General features: G+C 32.9%; 1 protein-coding gene across 1 annotated transcript; it reads left to right on the top strand.

Moving 5' to 3' along the window:
* The first annotated feature begins 7,727 nt into the window (after positions 1–7,727).
* On the top strand, positions 7,728–14,719 carry LOC133206110 (coactosin-like protein). The gene is made up of 4 exons (XM_061342039.1): positions 7,728–7,886; positions 10,985–11,067; positions 12,407–12,564; positions 14,432–14,719. The coding sequence occupies exons 1-4, from the start codon at positions 7,813–7,815 to the stop codon at positions 14,537–14,539; spliced, it is 423 nt and encodes a 140-aa protein (XP_061198023.1). The 5' UTR covers positions 7,728–7,812; the 3' UTR covers positions 14,540–14,719.
* Positions 14,720–19,408: the final 4,689 nt, after the last annotated feature.

Here is a 19,408-nt window from a genome sequence, read left to right on the forward strand (position 1 = left end):
TTTTACAATTTGTAATTTTATCTTGGACAAAGACATTGGAAATGTAAATATTTAGATTTGAAGCAGAATTTATTCAAAAACGTGTTCACGAGAAAAATAAAACGTTTGCTGTGGCCTTCTACTTAATATTCAGATATATCGAGTATCGACGACGTTTAATCAATTACGAATTGTTACTTACATTCATATGTCGACTCCCAGTGAACTTGAAATAAAAGACACCAGAGAGTGTGCCATATCTGTTCTATACTTGGGTGTTTTACTGATTATAGAAAATAAAGGTCAACTAACAACAACACTGTATGACAAATGTGATGACTGACTTCAGTTTTTCCATCTTCAACTTTCCTTATTTATGTAGTAACATTCCGTTATCACCTGCATATGGTGTTAATGTCTCTTAACTTATTGGAGCAGGAGCATGCTCTAACTACGATGAATTTTTAAACTGAGATATGCTACTGACAAATAAGTTGACGTTTCATCCTTAAAGTCGGCATTTTACTCTGTGATGAAAATTATTGCTAAATTATATTCAATGCACAATGATTGAATGATGAGAACTGGAAGTGCATGTTTACTGTAAATTCCTAAATATACGCGTGGAATTAATTATCGCGTAATTTTGCGAGGAGAACCACTCACAAAATAAAATTACTCGCTTTTATTTTATTTTATTTTATTTTTTTTTTTGGTCTTGAAATCAAAATAAAACTTGCTGATCAACCGTCCACTCGCAATTTTTCTTGCGATTTGATGTCTAAGAGTCATTTCTCGATTTTAAGTACTCGCGTAAATCTACAGTACTAATATTTTAAACGTTGGCATGGTTGAGCTGTTGTTTAAAGATCTTTTAACAAAAATATTGTATGTTCTAAGTTTTGAATCAAATAATCCAGGTTGAATATTTGCCAGGCTGAGACTTCTTATTCTCTCTGAATTGAAAATTTGATACTTTTTTTTTATTCTTCCTAAACTCTTATTCTCTGGTCATAGTCTAGGTATTGGTTGCTTTTTGATGGTCAAGTATCGTGAAGTTTATTGATTTTATAATGGGACAGAAATAAGCTTCCTTGTAAGGTTTGGAAGCATCATTGTCTAAAAAAATGATTTTATCCAGTCCCATCAATAGATCTAGATTTGCAACGGAAAGAGTGATAACTCGATATGATAAACGTCTCATGTTGATAATTTGTGAATTACTTGATCTGTAAAACCTTTGGTATATACATGTGCATGCATATTAATTGTAAATGGAAAAATTATTGATGTTAGTTAGGTAGATGCTGCAATTACTAGAAAGCTATGATAATCCTTATTTATTATATTTTCACAATGTTACTTGATAGTATTTGTTATTTCGAATTTATAACTTTGATCCTTTATTGTCGTGTTATTGTACACTTTGATACTTTGTTATGTCAAAACCAGAAAACAACAAGAAAACATTGATGTAACCATCAATTGTCGCCCGGGAAATAAATAAAGTAAACAATGGAAATGAGTCTTTATCATCAAACCGCTTCGATATGTGTGAAAAAGGCATGCGTCTAAATGATGGAGACGATAGTCGAGAATATTTTGAAAACTTATAGTCGGATGGAAATCGAACAAAAACGATACCCTTTTTAACTTTATCAATTCCTCAAGTAATGTTGGCTGCATAAAATATAATTCGAAACCAGACACATGCATCACCTATTTTCAAAAATATCTTTCACTTTAAGAATATAAAACACGAACTGTGTAAAGTACATTTTTACGTTTTTATGCGATAAGTAAAATTCGATGTTCTAAAAAAAGGGACCTGTCGTTTTTTCGATAGTAAATGATAAGCAACTTTATATATTAAATATGAAAAACATATATATTTTTACCGATTCACTTTATGGAAGTAAATATATTGTGTATCTCGTAATTTATAAAGGGAAAGAACATTCTGATTAACAATCTTTTCAATGTTTAAAAAACCTTTAATTCTGAATAACTTCTCCCACCTCAATCCCCATATACCAACACTTAAACTTATATGTATAGAGCAGCCCGGTCCTCCGGGCTGCAATAAACCTTCTTGTGAGTTTGCTAAAAATACTGAAGAATATTGGGTTGATTTAAAACCAAAGTGAAAGAGAATTGAAGCAAATATTAATGTATTTATTAAAAAGGAAATGGGCGAGCAAAATGCCTATGATGCGAAGTAAGAAAGTAAAAAAAAAAATCCATGCGAGTGGTCTTGGCTCTATTTGTTTGAAAGTTTATCCTCAAAATATGTGTAAAAATATAAATTTTTCGGTGAACAAAAACATGGAGTAAAGCTATTCATTTTGTTTAAGTCTCAATTTCGTAACAACTTTTCTATAGAATTAAAAAAAAACAGTCTATATTTTTTCCTCTAAATATTTATATATACAAGCAAATTAAATACACACAGAGACCGAAATCTTATCTTTGGAGGAAGTAGTGTAATGAAAGCTACCTGTTGCCAAGTACCAATAAACAATTATAATGCAGGTTACATGTATTTCATCCTTTACTGTATTTCATTTATTAGAGATTTCGAGGCAGTTATTGTTTGTTAATCATCCAATTTAATACAGTTCGCTCTAGAGTCGCGGAGTTAGGAGTTGATCCTTACGTCGCAGGTTCGAATCCCACTGTGGGAGTGGAGACCGGTCCTTCGGATGACACCGTATAAACCGAGGTCCCGTGTTGCAGTAGGTGGTGGCACGAAATAGATCCCTCATTGCTCAATGGCCCTAAGTGCCGAGTATAGTTAAAAATTTGCAGCTCTCCGCCGGCAAGTGGTGGCGTCTCCATATGAGTGAAAAATTCTCGAGAGGGACGTTAAACAATAAACAAACATATACAGAAAGATCACTTGTAATTGAGGCTGATATGTATAATATACTCTGACTGGGATCAAAGATATGAAACAGGTGTTGTACATGTATGAATACAGTATGATGTACGTACATCACAACGCTGAATGTTTTTATGTGTTGAGAGAGACTGATGGCTTTGAGTACCGTTGAGTCGTTATCGAAAAATATGTGTCGGTACATGTATATCGAAATGTTATAATATTTTAAAGGGAAATGTTGAAATGTTTTTTTTTTCGCTATCAAGTAATTTTTATTCCCCCAAAATGTTTAATAAAATTCATAAAGTACAAATCAATTATTATCAGGAAATTATCGAAGATAACACTTATCAACATTTTGCAATAAAAGCCATTTTGTTTTGTTAGGTACAATAAAACAATTTGCAAGATTGCGATATAAGATACTCACATTTGTTTGTCACTATATACAACATTCTATGAACTCCTATGTAGCACATTACATTTTGTCAATTTCTGAATGTGATTTGCTAGTTTTACATTTATCTAGGCCATCATTTGTTGTATGGACCCAGTAATTATTATGAGCATCGGCAAGCTCGGAAAAAATTCACACCACCAGAAGTTAAAATTTTGCACGTTGAAATTAAATCGCTTCTTTTTAATTAAAGTACTGGCTAGACGGAGTTGATTCTCTTTTCTGTAGTTTATTTTAGGTTATACCGTATGTTGCATTCAATGAAGATCGTGTTTTAGCTCCTCACTCAGTAACTATAAGAGGCTCCGACAGAATAAGACCTAATGTACTTTAATTTTTTACAGAGTAGACGATAGAGACGAAACTTCAGAAAATACGTATATATTCAGATGATGATACAAAGTTAACGGTATCTTTTTCCTTTATGCCAACCGGTCACGGTAGCCTAGTGGTAGGACGCTCGCTTCGTGATCGGGAAGCCCAGGTTCGATTCTTGTTCGCCGCGCCGCGTCAAACCTAAGACGTAAACATAGGTAGTGACTGTTCCTTTGCCAGGCGCCCAGCACTAAAAGTAAGTCACGGGTCCTTCGGATGAGACCTTAAAAACCGAGGTCCCATGTCACGGTAGACGTTGGCACGATAAAGAACCCTCACTGCTCAATGTCCCTGAGTGCCGAGTATAGTTCTAATTTTGAAGCCCTTCACTGGCATGCGGTGACGTCTTCATTTGGGTGAAAAATTGCGAATGGGACGTTAAACAACATACAATCAATCAATCAATCCCTTTATGCCTACTGTTAATTTGAGCATGCGCATTCCAGTACAATAGACTTACGTAGGCAAACGTAACGTAATGCTGAATAAGATGTAAACAACCTAGATCAGTTTGAAATATCGATGAAATGTCAGAATACAATAACTTATTGGGATGCTGAGGGTAGCTTTGAACAACAATAAGCTTCGTAATTGTACATTAAAAATAACTCCATTTTAAATAATATTAGAAATACATGTATTATAAAGAAAATTTTCTTTCTTAATGAAATGATCAACGATTAACTTGATTGTTGAATTCCTTTTCTGCATGCAGACAGGGTTGTTTGATCTTAAAGATGTAAAATATTTTTTAAGCGCCGCTTTATTTCAAGTTCAAGGCAACTTACGTCCTAATGTTTCTTTCCTTAAAAGCAATAAGAGCTGAAACGTCGATGTCGGAAATATGTGTTGTAATATTGTAATTAACTAATTCAATGTCAGAAAAAAGAACGTTTATAAACTTCTGTTGTTCATATTTGTGATGGAAGAACTAAGCTTTGATTGAAGCAAAGTTACATTATTGTCGTCCTGTACATTGGATTTAATACTTTATTTTTGTCTAACTGATCTTAAATCATTAGTATACTATCATCTTTTGTTCTTTTAATACTTTCTATTTTTTGAAAGGTCCAAGACAGTCCAGTAAGTTACCTGTAACTGTCAAATAAGTTAAAAAAAATCTGTCCATTATTAAAATTAATGGACAGTGTTTAATAACTTACTGACGGCTACAGGTATTAAGTTATTGGATTGAGAAAACACAACAGACACAAATAAATATTTTTTAGCAATGAATCCAAATGTTTCACAATGTAATGAAATATATGTGCCAAATCAAAGAAACAACAATTAAAACTATGTAATTGTTCCGATTAATGATGAAATGTATATTCCAACTCACAATGAATGTCAAAACTTAAATTTAAGGAAATATCTCCGAAATCTGTTGGAATGTAACTTGCACCAACAACACACTGGGGATATCACTTCCCCTTTTTAATGTCTTCCTGGCAAGAATCAATCACACCTTCTAGTACTCTGAATAATTTTGCTCACTTAATGCAGGAGTGCATCGTTTCTTTTATTATAGGAATGTAAGGGTGTTTGGTTAATAGTCTTCGCCCGATTTGTGTCTGACTTATTTCTTTATCATCCAACATTGTGATGTCCTTAATCATGAAAACATTAACGTTGGGTACTGCAGACCTGTTTACCCATATTGTTGTCTCTCACTAGTTTTTAATTGATTTGTCAGTGAGATATTTAGCATTTGCCAGTAAGATTTCACTTTCCATCAATTTTAAATATGTTACTAGAGAACAACTACATTTTTGATTATCATTTTTGTCTTTTTTTTTTTAAACCACCGCGTTTTAGCAACCCAACATGACAAGTGTTTGAAATCTCTCTCTTTTTTTAGCGATTAAAAAGCTTCAACTGAGACAGATCATAACGAAAACTAACTGCTAGAGTCCAAACAAACGGATTTCCGACTTCCGTATTTTCATAAGACCAAACGTGAGACGTATTTTGGACTCAAAATCCGTAAAAAATACGGCGAAATCGTAAGAGTAAACAGGTCTGGTACTGTGTAACATTGTCAGTTAAAAGAGCACAGTCACTGCCCATTTATATTTCTGCTCCATTTTCTGCGATAATTCTATTCTAAATCATCTAAATATTGTTGATTTAATTACGGAAATATCTCAACGTTCCCTTTGTTTTTCTGCATCCTTAAATAGCCTTGACCAAAAGTTGAGAAATATTTGAAAAAAAAAACACATCCACTTTGAGTTCAAAGTTTATTATCTTGATAATCCTAAGCTCAAAATCCAAAATATCACTTGAGAATGACACCTGCATTACTACTAAATAACTCAGCATATCCGAATTTGTTTTGCATCAGAAATATGCTTTCTCCCTCGGAAGAAATTACATGTTTTCAACATTCACAATCACAAGAAAATGGTGTTCGAATCTCATGCTTTGTGTTTAATCTTTATTCTTTATTCACTTATTTAAAAACAACACTTACCTATAACTGTCCACTAAGTTAACAATTACAATAAATGTAAGTTTCTTTTGATTGTAAACAATCTTTACCTGAGACAGTCCAATAAGTAGACAATGCCTACTTAAAACAATGGATGAGAAACAATTCTAAGAGAGTACATGTACATTATGAATACAATAGAGTAAATGTTTTATGTAAGTTATAGGCCGAAAATTGTCCATTCTGTAAGTAAAAAGAACTATAATAATTGTCGGGCCTAACGGCCCTCCAGCAGTTCTTTTTTTCTCACCGAATGGACAGTTTTTGGCCTATAAAGTTTAAATTACATCAAAACAGTACAGCAAAATAAAATTCTCAAAAATGCAGCTCATATTGCTTTAATATATTACAGGACCTAGGAAAAAAATTTAAATTGCACATCAAGGACAATATTCCTTAAATAATTGCATGTATATAGAATGTAAATGGCTGGATCGACATTCTTGACAGTAAAATCACCGAGAACTTGTCCTGAAAACCCGAAGTGAAGGATGTGACGTCACTTCTTTGAAATAGTTTTATTATCGACCACAGGAGCGGCCGATCTATTTATGGTTGTGTTAGAATGTACACATGAGGAAATGAAACTTTATTTTTTCATTGTTTCTATAGAATAATTCCTTATTGATAACATAAATAAAAATTGTAAATAAATTTTTTAAAATGTGATTATTACGAAGTCTAAACGTTTTTAATTACGTTTCAATTTATTTTTCATTTCTCATCAGATATTTATTAATTTTATAAAAAGGTTGCTACACGGACACCTTTCCAGCATGGGTGTGTGTAAGATATAAACACAAAACGTAATGTGCTCCCGGATATTAATTACAGTGCCAAAATGATGAATAAATATTGAAAAAAAAATTAGAAGAAGTCAATTTTGTTTTGGATACACTGCAGCTGCTAATGACACAATGATATTTTTTCTGCACTTTGAATTTCTGTGATACAAGTCTATCACAACGAAAACATTGGCATTATCATGTGACAAAGATTCAAGGTATCGGCATGTGAAAAGTTCGATTCGTCCATTTGTCTGTAGCAAAAAACGTCATTTCAACCAATATATCTGGACGGATATTTTCAGTAACGTTTCATTTCCTGTATTTTAAGGTGGACTATGTGTTTCCAGTTACTGACTTAGTAAAATTTACCTGTGGCTATTGCAGATCTTATCTAGAGGGGAAGGAATTAGGTTAATTGTGTACACTTAAGAGAAATGTTTATGGGAAGTCTTTCGTTCTAAAAAGTAAACACCATGCCCCAATCTTACACTAAACTAGCTGTTTTCGTAATGTCCGAGTAAAATTTCTTAATGTAAAACTGCCAGTTAATGGAAAGGGACCATAATGACGATCACCTGTCATGTCCTTTAAAATCTCTGAATCCACGCAGACAACACCCCCAACAAATAAGGGTCATTAAGTTAAGCAATAAAACCTATCGAGTAAGGAAAACAAATTGTCACGACACAACAAGTTGTACAATAACACGTCCTTACACACCGCGCATCTAAAATGTGTGACAAGTATAAGCGGAAGTGAGGGCTCGCCTCACTACAGCTTTCTAGTTCCTGAGTTACATGTAGAGCGCATTCCATTTGCTCAAAATCAAGATTGCAAGATGGTTGTCGTGAATAAAGATGATATTACGCCTGTTTATGAAGCAGTTCGAGATGACAATAACGACACTAATTGGTGAGTTCATTTGCAATTGTTTATTAATAAAAGTTAAGTATCTTTCTGTATACCCGGGGCGTGGTGGAATCTAGATGTACCGCTAAAGAAAAGTGCTGCAGTTGCATTTGTTGAAACAATTGTTGAGGAAAATACACAAAAATATATACTTCAGTCCTTATTTAGATACGGTTTTGCATTTAAAAAAATATATTTGTGCCTCAGTAAAACTTTGATAATGTTGATGGAAATTAAGAGCTTTTTTTCTCAAATACCTTTCTACAATTAATTTAAAAAACTAATTTAAGTGAGGTTTGCTTTAGTAACGGGACAATTTTCTGAATGGGGAATAATCAATGAAAAATTTGGGTTTAATGCTATTATTTTTGAAAATTTGCTGATTCTGCAAGTTATACAAATACCATGATATTTTTTTTTTATATTTAGTACAACAAAGTCTGTAGAAAATAAATATACATATCATGATTTAAAATTGTATAATGCTATACATATCTATAAAGAAATATTTCAAAGCATGGGGAAAAATAGAGTTGCAGGTTAATCTTATCAATAGGAAGTTATTGTCTTTTTCAAAGTGAACAATCACGTTCATTTTTACTACGAATTTGAATAGGAAATATTTAACAACAATGCCTTATATGGCTTTATCATTGAAAACAAAAAATTCAGAGTAAGTTTGCGCGGAGTTTTAAATTATTATTAATTATTTTATTTTCAAATACAATGTTTGTTAGTCTGGTGGGGTGAGATTTTTTGTGCTGAGTAAAGTACTGTAGTATTTTTTTCCTTATATAGACATTTCTGTATGTGCTTCCTGTATACAAATCTGTCACAAACACTCGTCCCTTATTCACCGGCGAATTGTTACACTTGACTTACCATAACGTTAAGGATGCCACGAGAGCGACCGGAAATATCCCCTCTGATTACCGTTATCCAGAGGGGCATTAGTTGTATCCGCATTGACGAGTCAACTCGGAAGAATCAGATATTTTGTGCTCGGGTTGTATAAAATGAGTGTAAACATTTAAAGTATATGCTACCCTTTTTAAGTGTAAAGATGAACTGATTTAATGTTATCATAAATTTCTTTACATTCGCTTTGTTCACCTAAATAAATAAAATGTATACATCTTGAACATGTTGTAAAAACCGAGATTTTTACAGCATGTTAAAAAACTAATTATACAAGTTGTGTTCTCAACTTTTTATTTGCATATTTAAGAAATTGAATTCAGGGAAGTCCTTACAAAGTTTGACCTATATTGAACAGTTCTAGGTGTCTGTATTTACAATCTTATAACAATTCTTCCTTTTTCGATTATGTGAAATACAAATAAGGAAAACATTTTGAGAAATTGTCAACAAATTTCTATTTCAATAATTTTTACCTTATACTTATATTAGAAAACATCAACAGATTTTCCTTCATTAAAAGATGCATTCATACGTACATGTAGTAAGGAACTTCATCTCACTCAAAAACATTTTGATATTCCTTGGTAGAAAAAATTATTAAAAAATTCTTGATATTCAAACCATAATGACATATACTATGAGTTACTCAGTAATTTGTAACTTCGAATTCATTAAAAACAATCTCGAATATAAAAATATGAAACATTAAAAGATTAATTAATATCTAACTTTATTCTAACATGAATACAGAGAGTCAATATGTAAACTACATTGTACGTGTATCAGCTCACAGACTCTTCATAGAATTGAGCAGATATCCTAACATACATAAAACAGAAAGGATATGTAAAAATTGTACATGTATTTCAATATCTAAACTCATGATTTTATTTTATAACTTATAAAAAGGAAAAACATAAAGAAAATGTTTAAACTGTTTACATTTTTATTGCCCTTAATATTACTCCAACGAAATAGAATGACTGGACAGTATCAGCTTTTTATTCTGTACTTTTGATATTTCATTGAAACATTACAGATAACGTATGGGTTCCTTCGAAAGAAATAATAGTTTATGCTTTTCTATCGATCTTCACATACACGTACACAAATCAGCAAGTGCGAGCGCACACACAACAATATAAGTAAATTATCACAGTTTGAGCTGTAATGGGTCAGTTTTACATGTATATGACGTGCCTTCTTCGAAAAATTTAGTATATTTTCGTCATTAACAACTTAAAGTTGTACATCTAGTATATCGAATTTCAACATTCTTAACATCGAGGTTACTCCTGATGTAACAAGGTTGTCTCAAACATGTAAAATTACAAAACATTACCGAAATACAAAACATTTTTAATATTCCGTTCATATTCATGTGGAATAAATTGATATTAATAGATAACAGTTTCATAATCCATGCATAAGACAGTACAGGCGATAACATATATTTATACATGTACAATATATGTTACGAGTGGTTCCCGGAAAATCGAAATCCGGTTATACATGGATTAAGATTCCGTTATTGAAGATTTAATAATGTGCTTGTAATTACATGTACTTAATTTTACATACACAATTAGAATAGTTCTCGTTCAATGTAGCAAAACTTATCATGCACTTTTTAGATTTATTAATTTGAAAGAAACTGTAGGACTATCAAGAGGCACCATATATGGACTACAACTTGCAAACTGAAGATAGAAAGAAATATTTAGCATTCTTTTTCCATGATTTTAAAAGTATTATAACAATCATTACAAAGGGAAGAAATGCATGTACCTGCCACACTTCGTAGCCTTTGATATGGGTTTTCTTTTAAGTACTTTAGTATATAGTAGCCTTGAATCTCTACAAAAGTTCTTATGCAGCTACACTTATGTTAACTTTTGTTACATAGAATGAAAATAAGTGAGCAGTGCACTGTGTACAAAAATACAGTCGATTATCAATAAAATTAAAACATATTTCATGTGACACAAAAGTAAAATAGGTATCACTTCACGTGCAGTGTTTAATCAAAGTCTTCCAGTGATAGATACTTGTGAAATCTTAAAAAGCTCGTTTATTGCATGATATTTTTATACTTGTCGAAATGAATAAAAACTTTCTCGAAGTCTTGTTTTTATTGTATATATGCGATCCTTATTTTTAACCTTATTTTCATTTCGTAGGCTTGTTCTGAAGTATACAGACACGGAAATAACTGTGGATTCACAAGGCACAGATTACGAAGAATTTAAATCAAAATTTCAGGGTAAGGTCAACTCTCTTGAAATTGTTTTTTTTCACGAAAAGATAATTAAATATTTACTACATGTATGACTGCAGACAAAGATTAAAAAAAAACCTGGGTTCATGTTCAGAATTGTTTTAAATCGTTGTAATCATAAATCAGCATAATTGGATAAAGTGGTTTCTTATAAATATATATTCTTGAGCTCGGAGTTAAGTCAAGTCGTACTAAACCCATGCAATCTTTAAGGTCAAATTCAGAGGCAAAAGACCTCGGAAGGTACTAAGCTTAAGACACAACTGAAGCTCATAGAGTGTTGTACAAATATACCGTTATATAAACAACATGAAAATGTTCATAAAAATCTGTAAGAGAAGTAAATCATAAATCTCGAGGCTAATGAAGTTAATACCGTAAACCTATTAGCGACAACTTTTATTCGCGATTTGTTAGTCTCAAATCTACCCGCGACGACTAATTTTCACGAACTCGGGAACATTTTACACAGTGAAATAAACGGTTCGCGGAGAAAAAAAATATTCGCAATACAGGCAAGGTAGCGAAACTCACGAATATTTCTCACACGCAAATCAAACTGTTTACGGTTAAGCTTACAGATTCTGTTTATGCACTTCTAATCTTATTGCATTTTGTTTAACAATTTGCTTTCTTGTAACATCTCATTACGTAAGTGATTTCCAGGCCTAGAGATTGAAATATTCCACGGGCCGGGCCAGAGATACACAAATTGCTCTGTTATAGTGACTGAATCTTAAATTATTTTAAATGATGAGAACAGTTTTCCCCCCCACAAATTTACGATATAATCGTTTCCAGCACAGTCAAAGTAAATCAACGTGCTACTTGGAAAGGAAGGTTATCCAAAACTCTTTACATCTAGTATAAACACATGACGCTGTTGAAATTGTTTTGAAAGAAAATCGGGAATTCTGCAGCGCTTTGTCTTTTCACTGAGTTTCCTTATAGGTCCAGTGGAAATTTAGATTAACTTTTATTTTGCATCATGTGCAGAAATGTGAAAGATGGTGCAATACTTGTACGAATCAACCGCCTTGGTATATTATATTTCAATGTTTTATTTATATTTGGACTGATATCTGTCATACCAGTTGTTAGGCCATTGTTTCTACTATATTGACTACAGATTACTTTGTTTTTCCAATCAACAGATAGAGCTCAAGGCATGTATGACCGGGGGAGGGGGGTTACTTCTTCTAGGCTCCTGATCCCTTCCAGTGTGTCAAGGGGTCCGTGTTTTGTCCTATTCATGCAGTGTTGATGATTCATATTTTTACAGGATTTAATTAGTGGATCATTGATTTTTTTCCTTATTGTACAGATGATGAACGTGCATTCGGCTATGTCAGACTGATAACCGGGGACGAAATGAGCAAGCGTGCCAAATTTGCTTTAGTTACATGGATAGGTAAAAATGTAAAGCCATTGCAGAAAGCCAGAGTATCAACGGATAAAGCCTTCGTAAAAGAAGTTCTAAGGGTAAGTCTGATTGTAATATCATAAGGTAAGGCGGACTCTAATATCATTTATAAGGTAAATATGATTGACATCTTACAAGGTAATAATAAGGTAAGTCTAATTACTATATTATACGATAAAACTTATTGTAATATTGAGTTAGTCTGATTATAATAGTTTAAGATAAGTCTGATTGTGTTTTTACAAGATAAGACTAATTGTAATATTATAAGGACAAGTCTGATTGTAATGTTACAAGGGCAACTCTATATAAGGTTAAGTCTAATGAAATATTATAAGGTAAATCTGTTAAAAATATTAATTTATAAGGTAGATCTAATTGTAATAATATAAGGCAATACTTATTGATATATTATAAGTTAATCTGATTGTGATAGTGTAACCTAAGTCTGATTGTATTATTAGAAGGGAAGTCTCATTGTAATATTATAAGGAAAAATCTGATTGAAATACAATAAGGTAAGTCTGGTTTTTAAATTATAAGGCAGTATCCCATTTCGGAATTTTCAGGGGTCAGTGTTTATGCCCTTTTCTCATATTTGTATTGTTTGTACATGTAATTTTTATGAGATCGATATCTGTTCGTTATCCTTGCCCTTTTTCGTTTATATTAAGGGGTCTGATTGTAATATTATAAGGGTAAGTCTTATTTATGACCATCAAGTAAGTCTGATTGTAATATTAATACTCTTAAGGGTAAGTCTGGGTGTAATATTATAAAGTAAATCTGATTGTTTAAGCAATAAATGTCATCATAGGGCAAATGGTTGCAAGCATTTCAGAAAATTTAATGATGCACATCATTTTCCAGAAATGATGGCAAGTGTTATTTCCCCTACGATGACGATAAAACGCAGTTTATTGTTTATATTTACATCAAATTCACTATTTTTCTCAGCAAAATACCCTTTTCTTTTTTCCAATTATACAATTTTTTCAATTTTCAACAGTTTAAGAAAAAAAAAAATAAAAACAAACGTCTCACAATCAAGGATTTATGAAGAAGTTTAAAATAACTTTCAACTACTCTTGAAGCGCGAATATAGCAACTCATCGGTTGTGCGGTCAATAAATCGAAGAAATCTGGCGATCCCCGTGATACAATGTTGTTATAGTCAATATGATGTTTGTAATTAAATATTTCACAGATATAGATATAAGTAAGTGTTAATTTAGACTAAAAATATTCATTGAAAGACTGGTCCCCCACTAATGAACCTTAATCCTCCACCCCTAACCCCCAACCAAAACCTAAAACAAAATTTGAAGTTAAAAGAATTCATTTTTTGTGGGGGCTAATCAAAGATTTTTTTCAGCTGTCATTTTTCCCTGATAATGCCCCCCCCCCCTTCCTTTTCAAAATTTATTCTGTAAAAGAGCCTTACATAATTTCTTTTTTTCATAGCAACTAAAACCCTTCGGGCTCTGTGAATATTGTACATCATCAGGTGGCTAAATCATCGTATTGACCTCTAAAACAGCAATAATTGTATAACATTACAGATGTAAATATAATATTTTAACGGTAAGTCTGTTGTATTATAAGGGTAAGGCTGATAATAACATCGTAGGGTAAGTCTGATTGAAAAATAACAAGGAAGAGGCTAGTGCTTTAACATCACAAAGGTATGTCTGATCGTAGATTCATAATGGAAAGGCATGGATATATCTGATCATATCATCATGACTGTTAGTTAATCGATTGAAGTTGAGCTGATCGTAAATTTTTTAAGGGCAATTCTTATCTTAATGAAAAGGTTCCTTTACTGTGTACAGTTTGAATCTCTAAATTATTATTTCAATTTTGATGTCATTGATTCTAAAATATGAGAAATATTTATTTATTCCAGCGATATTTTTGTTACAGATTTTTGCTCTCGAGGTATCGGCTGATGACGTCTCGGATATAACCGAAAACAAGATTCGTGATGCTGTTGTAAAGGCTGGAGGTGCAAACTATGGAACAGGAAATTGAACCTCTAGTCAAAGAAATTTTAAGAAACTTTATTGAAACATGAATTTCAATATGGGAGTGAAAAAGAGAAATTGCTTTAGGAAAATGCCTTATCTATTCTTGTGATATATAACAATTGTTTCGATTGTATATGAATCTCGTCTTCAAATGAAAAAAAAAGAAGATTTTTATGTTTCTTAATTCGTTACTTCTGTTGAAATCATTGGCGAGCATAGTGTTCATGCTCTACATGATAAATTTCACATAAATACTCTGGAGGTTAAAGTTAAATCATTGTACAAGGTACCGTATATTTTAGTCACAGTGTAACAGTGTAGACAAAAGAAATATGAAAGTATGAATTAATTTTTCAACTATTCCCGAATTTATATATATGAAAGTAGAAATACGTATAACTATATATATATATATATATATATATATATATATCGGCTAAAACATTTAGGGAGGGGGCACAGTTTGGCAGGCCAATTCTTTTTCTAGAATCTTTAAAATATTTTCACTACTGAAAAAAATTCAAGCAACTCTTGTTTACATCTATCCATGTAGGGGAATCTTAAATGGTTCTTGTCGCCTTTTTAGCTCACCTGAGCCAAAGGCTCAAGTGAGCTTTTCTGATCAAAATTTGTCCGTTGTCTGTCGTCGTTGTTGTCGTTGGCGTTGTTGTTGTTGTTGTAAACTTTTCACATTTTCATCTTCTTCTCAAGAACCACTGGGCCAAATTCAACCAAACTTGCCACAAAGCATCCTTGGGTAAAGGGGATTCAAGTTTGTTCAAATGAAGGGCCAAGCCCTCTTTCAGGGGGAGATAATTAGGAATTAGTGAAAAAATAATGGCATCATTTAAAAATCTTCTTCTCAAGAACCACTGGGCCAGGAAAGATGAAACTTATGTGGAAACATCCTCAGGTAGTGTAGATTCAAGTTTGTTCAAATCTTGACCCCCGGGGGTAGGGTGGGGCCACAATGGGGGATCCAAATTTTACATAGAAATATATAGGAAAATATCTTTAAAAATCTTCTTCTTAAGAACAGCAAAGCCATGATTGGTCATATTTTTATGGAAGCATCCTCAGGTAGTGTAGATTCAAGTTTGTTCAAATCATGACCCCCGCGGGAAGGGTGGGGCCACAATGGTGGATCCAAGTTTTACATAGAAATATATAGGAAAATATCTTTAAAAATCTTCTTCTTAAGAACAGTAAAGCCAAGATTGGTCATATTTTTGTGGAAGCATCCTCAGGTAGTGTAGATTCAGGTTTGTTCAAATCATGACCCCCGGGGGTAGGGTGGGGCCACAATGGGGGATCCAAGTTTTACATAGAAATATATAGAAAAAAAAATTTAAAAATCTTCTTAAGAACAGCAAAGGCATGATTGGTCATATTCTTGTGGAAGCATCCTCAGGTAGTGTAGATTCAAGTTTGTTCAAATCATGACCCCCGGGGGTAGGGTGGGGCCACAATCGGGGATCCAAGTTTTACATAGATATATATAGGAAAATATCTTTAAAAATCTTCTTCTTAAGAACAGCAAAGCCAGGATTGGTCATATTTATATGGAAGCATCCTCAGGTAGTGTAGATTGTAGTTTGTTCAAATCATGATCCCCGGGGGTAGGGTGGGGCCACAATGGGGGATCCAAGTTTTACATAGAAATATATAGGAAAATATCTCTAAAAATCTTCTTCTTAAAAACAGTAAAGCCATGATTGGTCATATTTATATGGAAGCATCCTCAGGTAGTGAAGATTCAAATTTGTTCAAATCATAACCCCCGGGGGTAGGGTGGGACCACAATGGGGGATCAAAGTTTTACATAGAAATATATAGAAAAATATCTCTAAAAACAGTAACGCCATGATTGGTCATATTTATATGGAAGCATCCTCAGGTAGTGAAGATTCAAATTTGTTCAAATCATAACCCCCGGGGGTAGGGTGGGGCCACAATGGGGGATCCAAGTTTTACATAGAAATATATAGGAAAATATCTTTAAAAATCTTCTTCTTAAGAACAGTAAAGCCATGATTGGTCATATTTATATGGAAGCATCCTCAGATAGTGAAGATTCAAGTTTGTTCAAATCATTACCCCGGGGATAGGTTGGGGTCACAATGGGTGATCAAAGTTTACAGAGGAATATATAGGAAAAAGTCTTTTTCTGAAGAACAGAAAAGCCATGATTAGTCAAATTGATATGGAGGCATCTTTCGGTAGTGTAGAATGAAATTTGTTCAAATGAGGGCCCCCGGGGGTAGGGTGGGGCCACAATGGGGGATCAAATTTTTACAAATGAATATATGGGAAAAAAAATCTGCTGCTCAAGAACAACAAAGCCATTTGTTATATTGATATGAAAGCATCATCAGGTAGTTTAAAATTCAACACCCCCCTCCCTGTAAACTTTTCAATACTGTACTGATTTTTGCTTTTTTTCCTAGCCAATGTGCTCAGGTGAGCGATGTGGCCCATGGGCCTCTTGTTTGTCCTAGGATGTCATATTCAAGACTGGAAATGCATTTTTTTTTATATGAAAAACCTCTTTTCATAAATTATTGTTAATTAAAATCCATGATTTATAATTTTGATCTAAACCGGCACAGCGTTATTCTAAGGAGCTTGTAAAATAAAGAATGAAAAAGATCACTAACAAGTGCATCCATGATATATGAATATGGGTATAGGTTTATACAATTCAAACGACACAGCCGTGACTGCTCAAACCCAAGAGGAATTACGATTTATAGATTTACAGTCCACTTGTACAACGTTAACTACATACATGTATATGTAAGTCAACTCAGAAACCGGACACCATGGCTTCAGCAAAAGTTGTAAAGACCGTACTCGTTAGCATCCCATGTTTCATTGTGCATTTAAGAATGAATGATTTATGGAAGTAGAATTTTGGAGATCTTTTTTAGAGAGTATAACATTTTTAGGAAAAGGAAGTCGATTCAAAATTTTGTGCTGTAGAAATACAGAAAAAGGGCATGATGTAAGAAGATATTTTGTTGACAACGTATTTATTAAGACTTAGTGCTTGTACATACATCAATTAAAAAAAAATCCGAGACTTTAAAAATAAGATCCTTTGTATGTTTTTGTCTATGGGTGAATGAAAATAAATCCTTATATAAAACTGTAGTATTTCTGACGAATACATCTCGTAAATTAAGATGAGATATAAAAAAAAAAAAAACCTGTACTTTACTGACTTATGCCTTATGAATATCTGTGTCCACAACATCCGGAATGAAGCCATGCTACTCTGGCGGAGAAGAAGGTGTTTCTTAATGTAAACGCCATTACACATATACCAGTGTACATTCAGTAAGGTCTTTCAGTAATTGAGGCAAAACCAATCACGACATGAAATTTTGGCAACATCAATCAGTACATGCAATTGTGGCAACACCAATCAGTATATATAATTGTGGCAACACCAATCATTATACCATCCTCTTCTAATATAATAGAGGTACTTTTTTAGCCATGAGTCCACTCTGCTCTGTTTTTTGCCAAACAGTTAACATAACACCGAGTCTGTCGAAAAAGAGCATTTATTATTGAAAATGCCAAAAATGTTTCCCAATCTTAAAAGTACATATGATACTCGTAAAAATTCTAAGGCACAAAATAGGACAGTAAATCTCACGTAAAATATATCTCATTACATGTACACAAAGATAAATGTGACTAAGAATACTGACATAGAAATAACAAATGTACAATAAGTATTGCCCATTGGAATAGTTATGGCAAAAAAGATGGGACTAATCCTTATAAAAAACGCCTAAATACAATTATGATTTATTTTTGGAAACTGCAGCTATATTTCGCGTAATTTTTGTTGCATGAAAATGTATCGTAAATTAACCATTACCCGGATTATTTACTTTAATGCTTCACAGAACGATTTATTGCAATTAAGATATACAAATTTGATTCCGTGAGTAAAATATATACATGTAACGTAATGAACTTCTTCCATTTATCACAACGGGCCTCCATATACCCGTAACATGCAGACAAAAATCATCTTTTCTTTAGTAAATTCGACAAACCTCTTTCAATGCGGGTTGAAAGTTTTCTGTTGACACGTGTGAGAAAAATTGAGATTCAGTCTTTCTTGAATACTACGACAATCACTGGTTGCTATGCTAAAAATGTAACTTACATTTTAAAAAGTGTGTTCGCATTATTAAACGCATCGGCATAAAATTTAATAAATGTAAGGGTGCCAATTAATTAATGTCCATTTTTATACCCACCATGACTTGCGCTTTAAACAGCAAGCATGTTATTTAATTAAATCGAGGATTAATACGACTGTCATCCTGAAATTGTAATGGAATCTCATTATAATAGTGATATATCACTATTTTAGCGTAATTTACGTTTCCCCCCAACTAGTCCGAAATATCTGACGTTTTCCAGGCTTTTTCACGATTTTTATATTTTACGTGCCAGGAAAAGGTTAGAACCGGCGCCATTACGAAAACTGGGAATTCGCCGCCTCCAACCAGAGGCGGCATTCTCGGGTTGATTTTCGATACTTGCAAAGCGAATGAAATGTCAAACTCACAATTTATCAATAGATCAATGCTTTTAGTACTCATCAAAATCGTTTTTATGGTTTGTTTCTAAAATATACAATCCGATGAAAACATTTTATCTGAATGTCGAGATTTGTTTTCATTTCGTGCATTTTCAAATCTTTCAAGTCCTGTATCGAAATGATGAGTGCTGTTTTCTTTTTATCGATATTGGTGAGTACTAGAAGCATTGTGCTATTGATAAATTGTAAAAACGGCATTTAATTCAGTTCCCAGGTATCGAAAATCAACTCCGATTGGAGACGACG

The sequence above is a fragment of the Saccostrea echinata genome, unplaced genomic scaffold, assembly GCF_033153115.1.
Source record: "Saccostrea echinata isolate AGI-Se365-2 ecotype Australia unplaced genomic scaffold, CSIRO_AGI_Sech_v1 ptg000054l, whole genome shotgun sequence".
Classification (NCBI taxonomy): Eukaryota; Metazoa; Mollusca; class Bivalvia; order Ostreida; family Ostreidae; genus Saccostrea; species Saccostrea echinata.

Excerpts from the sequence above, each read along its gene's own strand:
- LOC133206110 (XM_061342039.1), top strand. The coding sequence starts at position 7,813 with ATGGTTGTCGTGAATAAAGATGATATTACGCCTGTTTATGAAGCAGTT. Across the intron at positions 7,887-10,984 it reads GACAATAACGACACTAATTG|GCTTGTTCTGAAGTATACAG; the intron begins GTGAGTTCATTT and ends TTCATTTCGTAG. Across the intron at positions 11,068-12,406 it reads ATTTAAATCAAAATTTCAGG|ATGATGAACGTGCATTCGGC; the intron begins GTAAGGTCAACT and ends CTTATTGTACAG.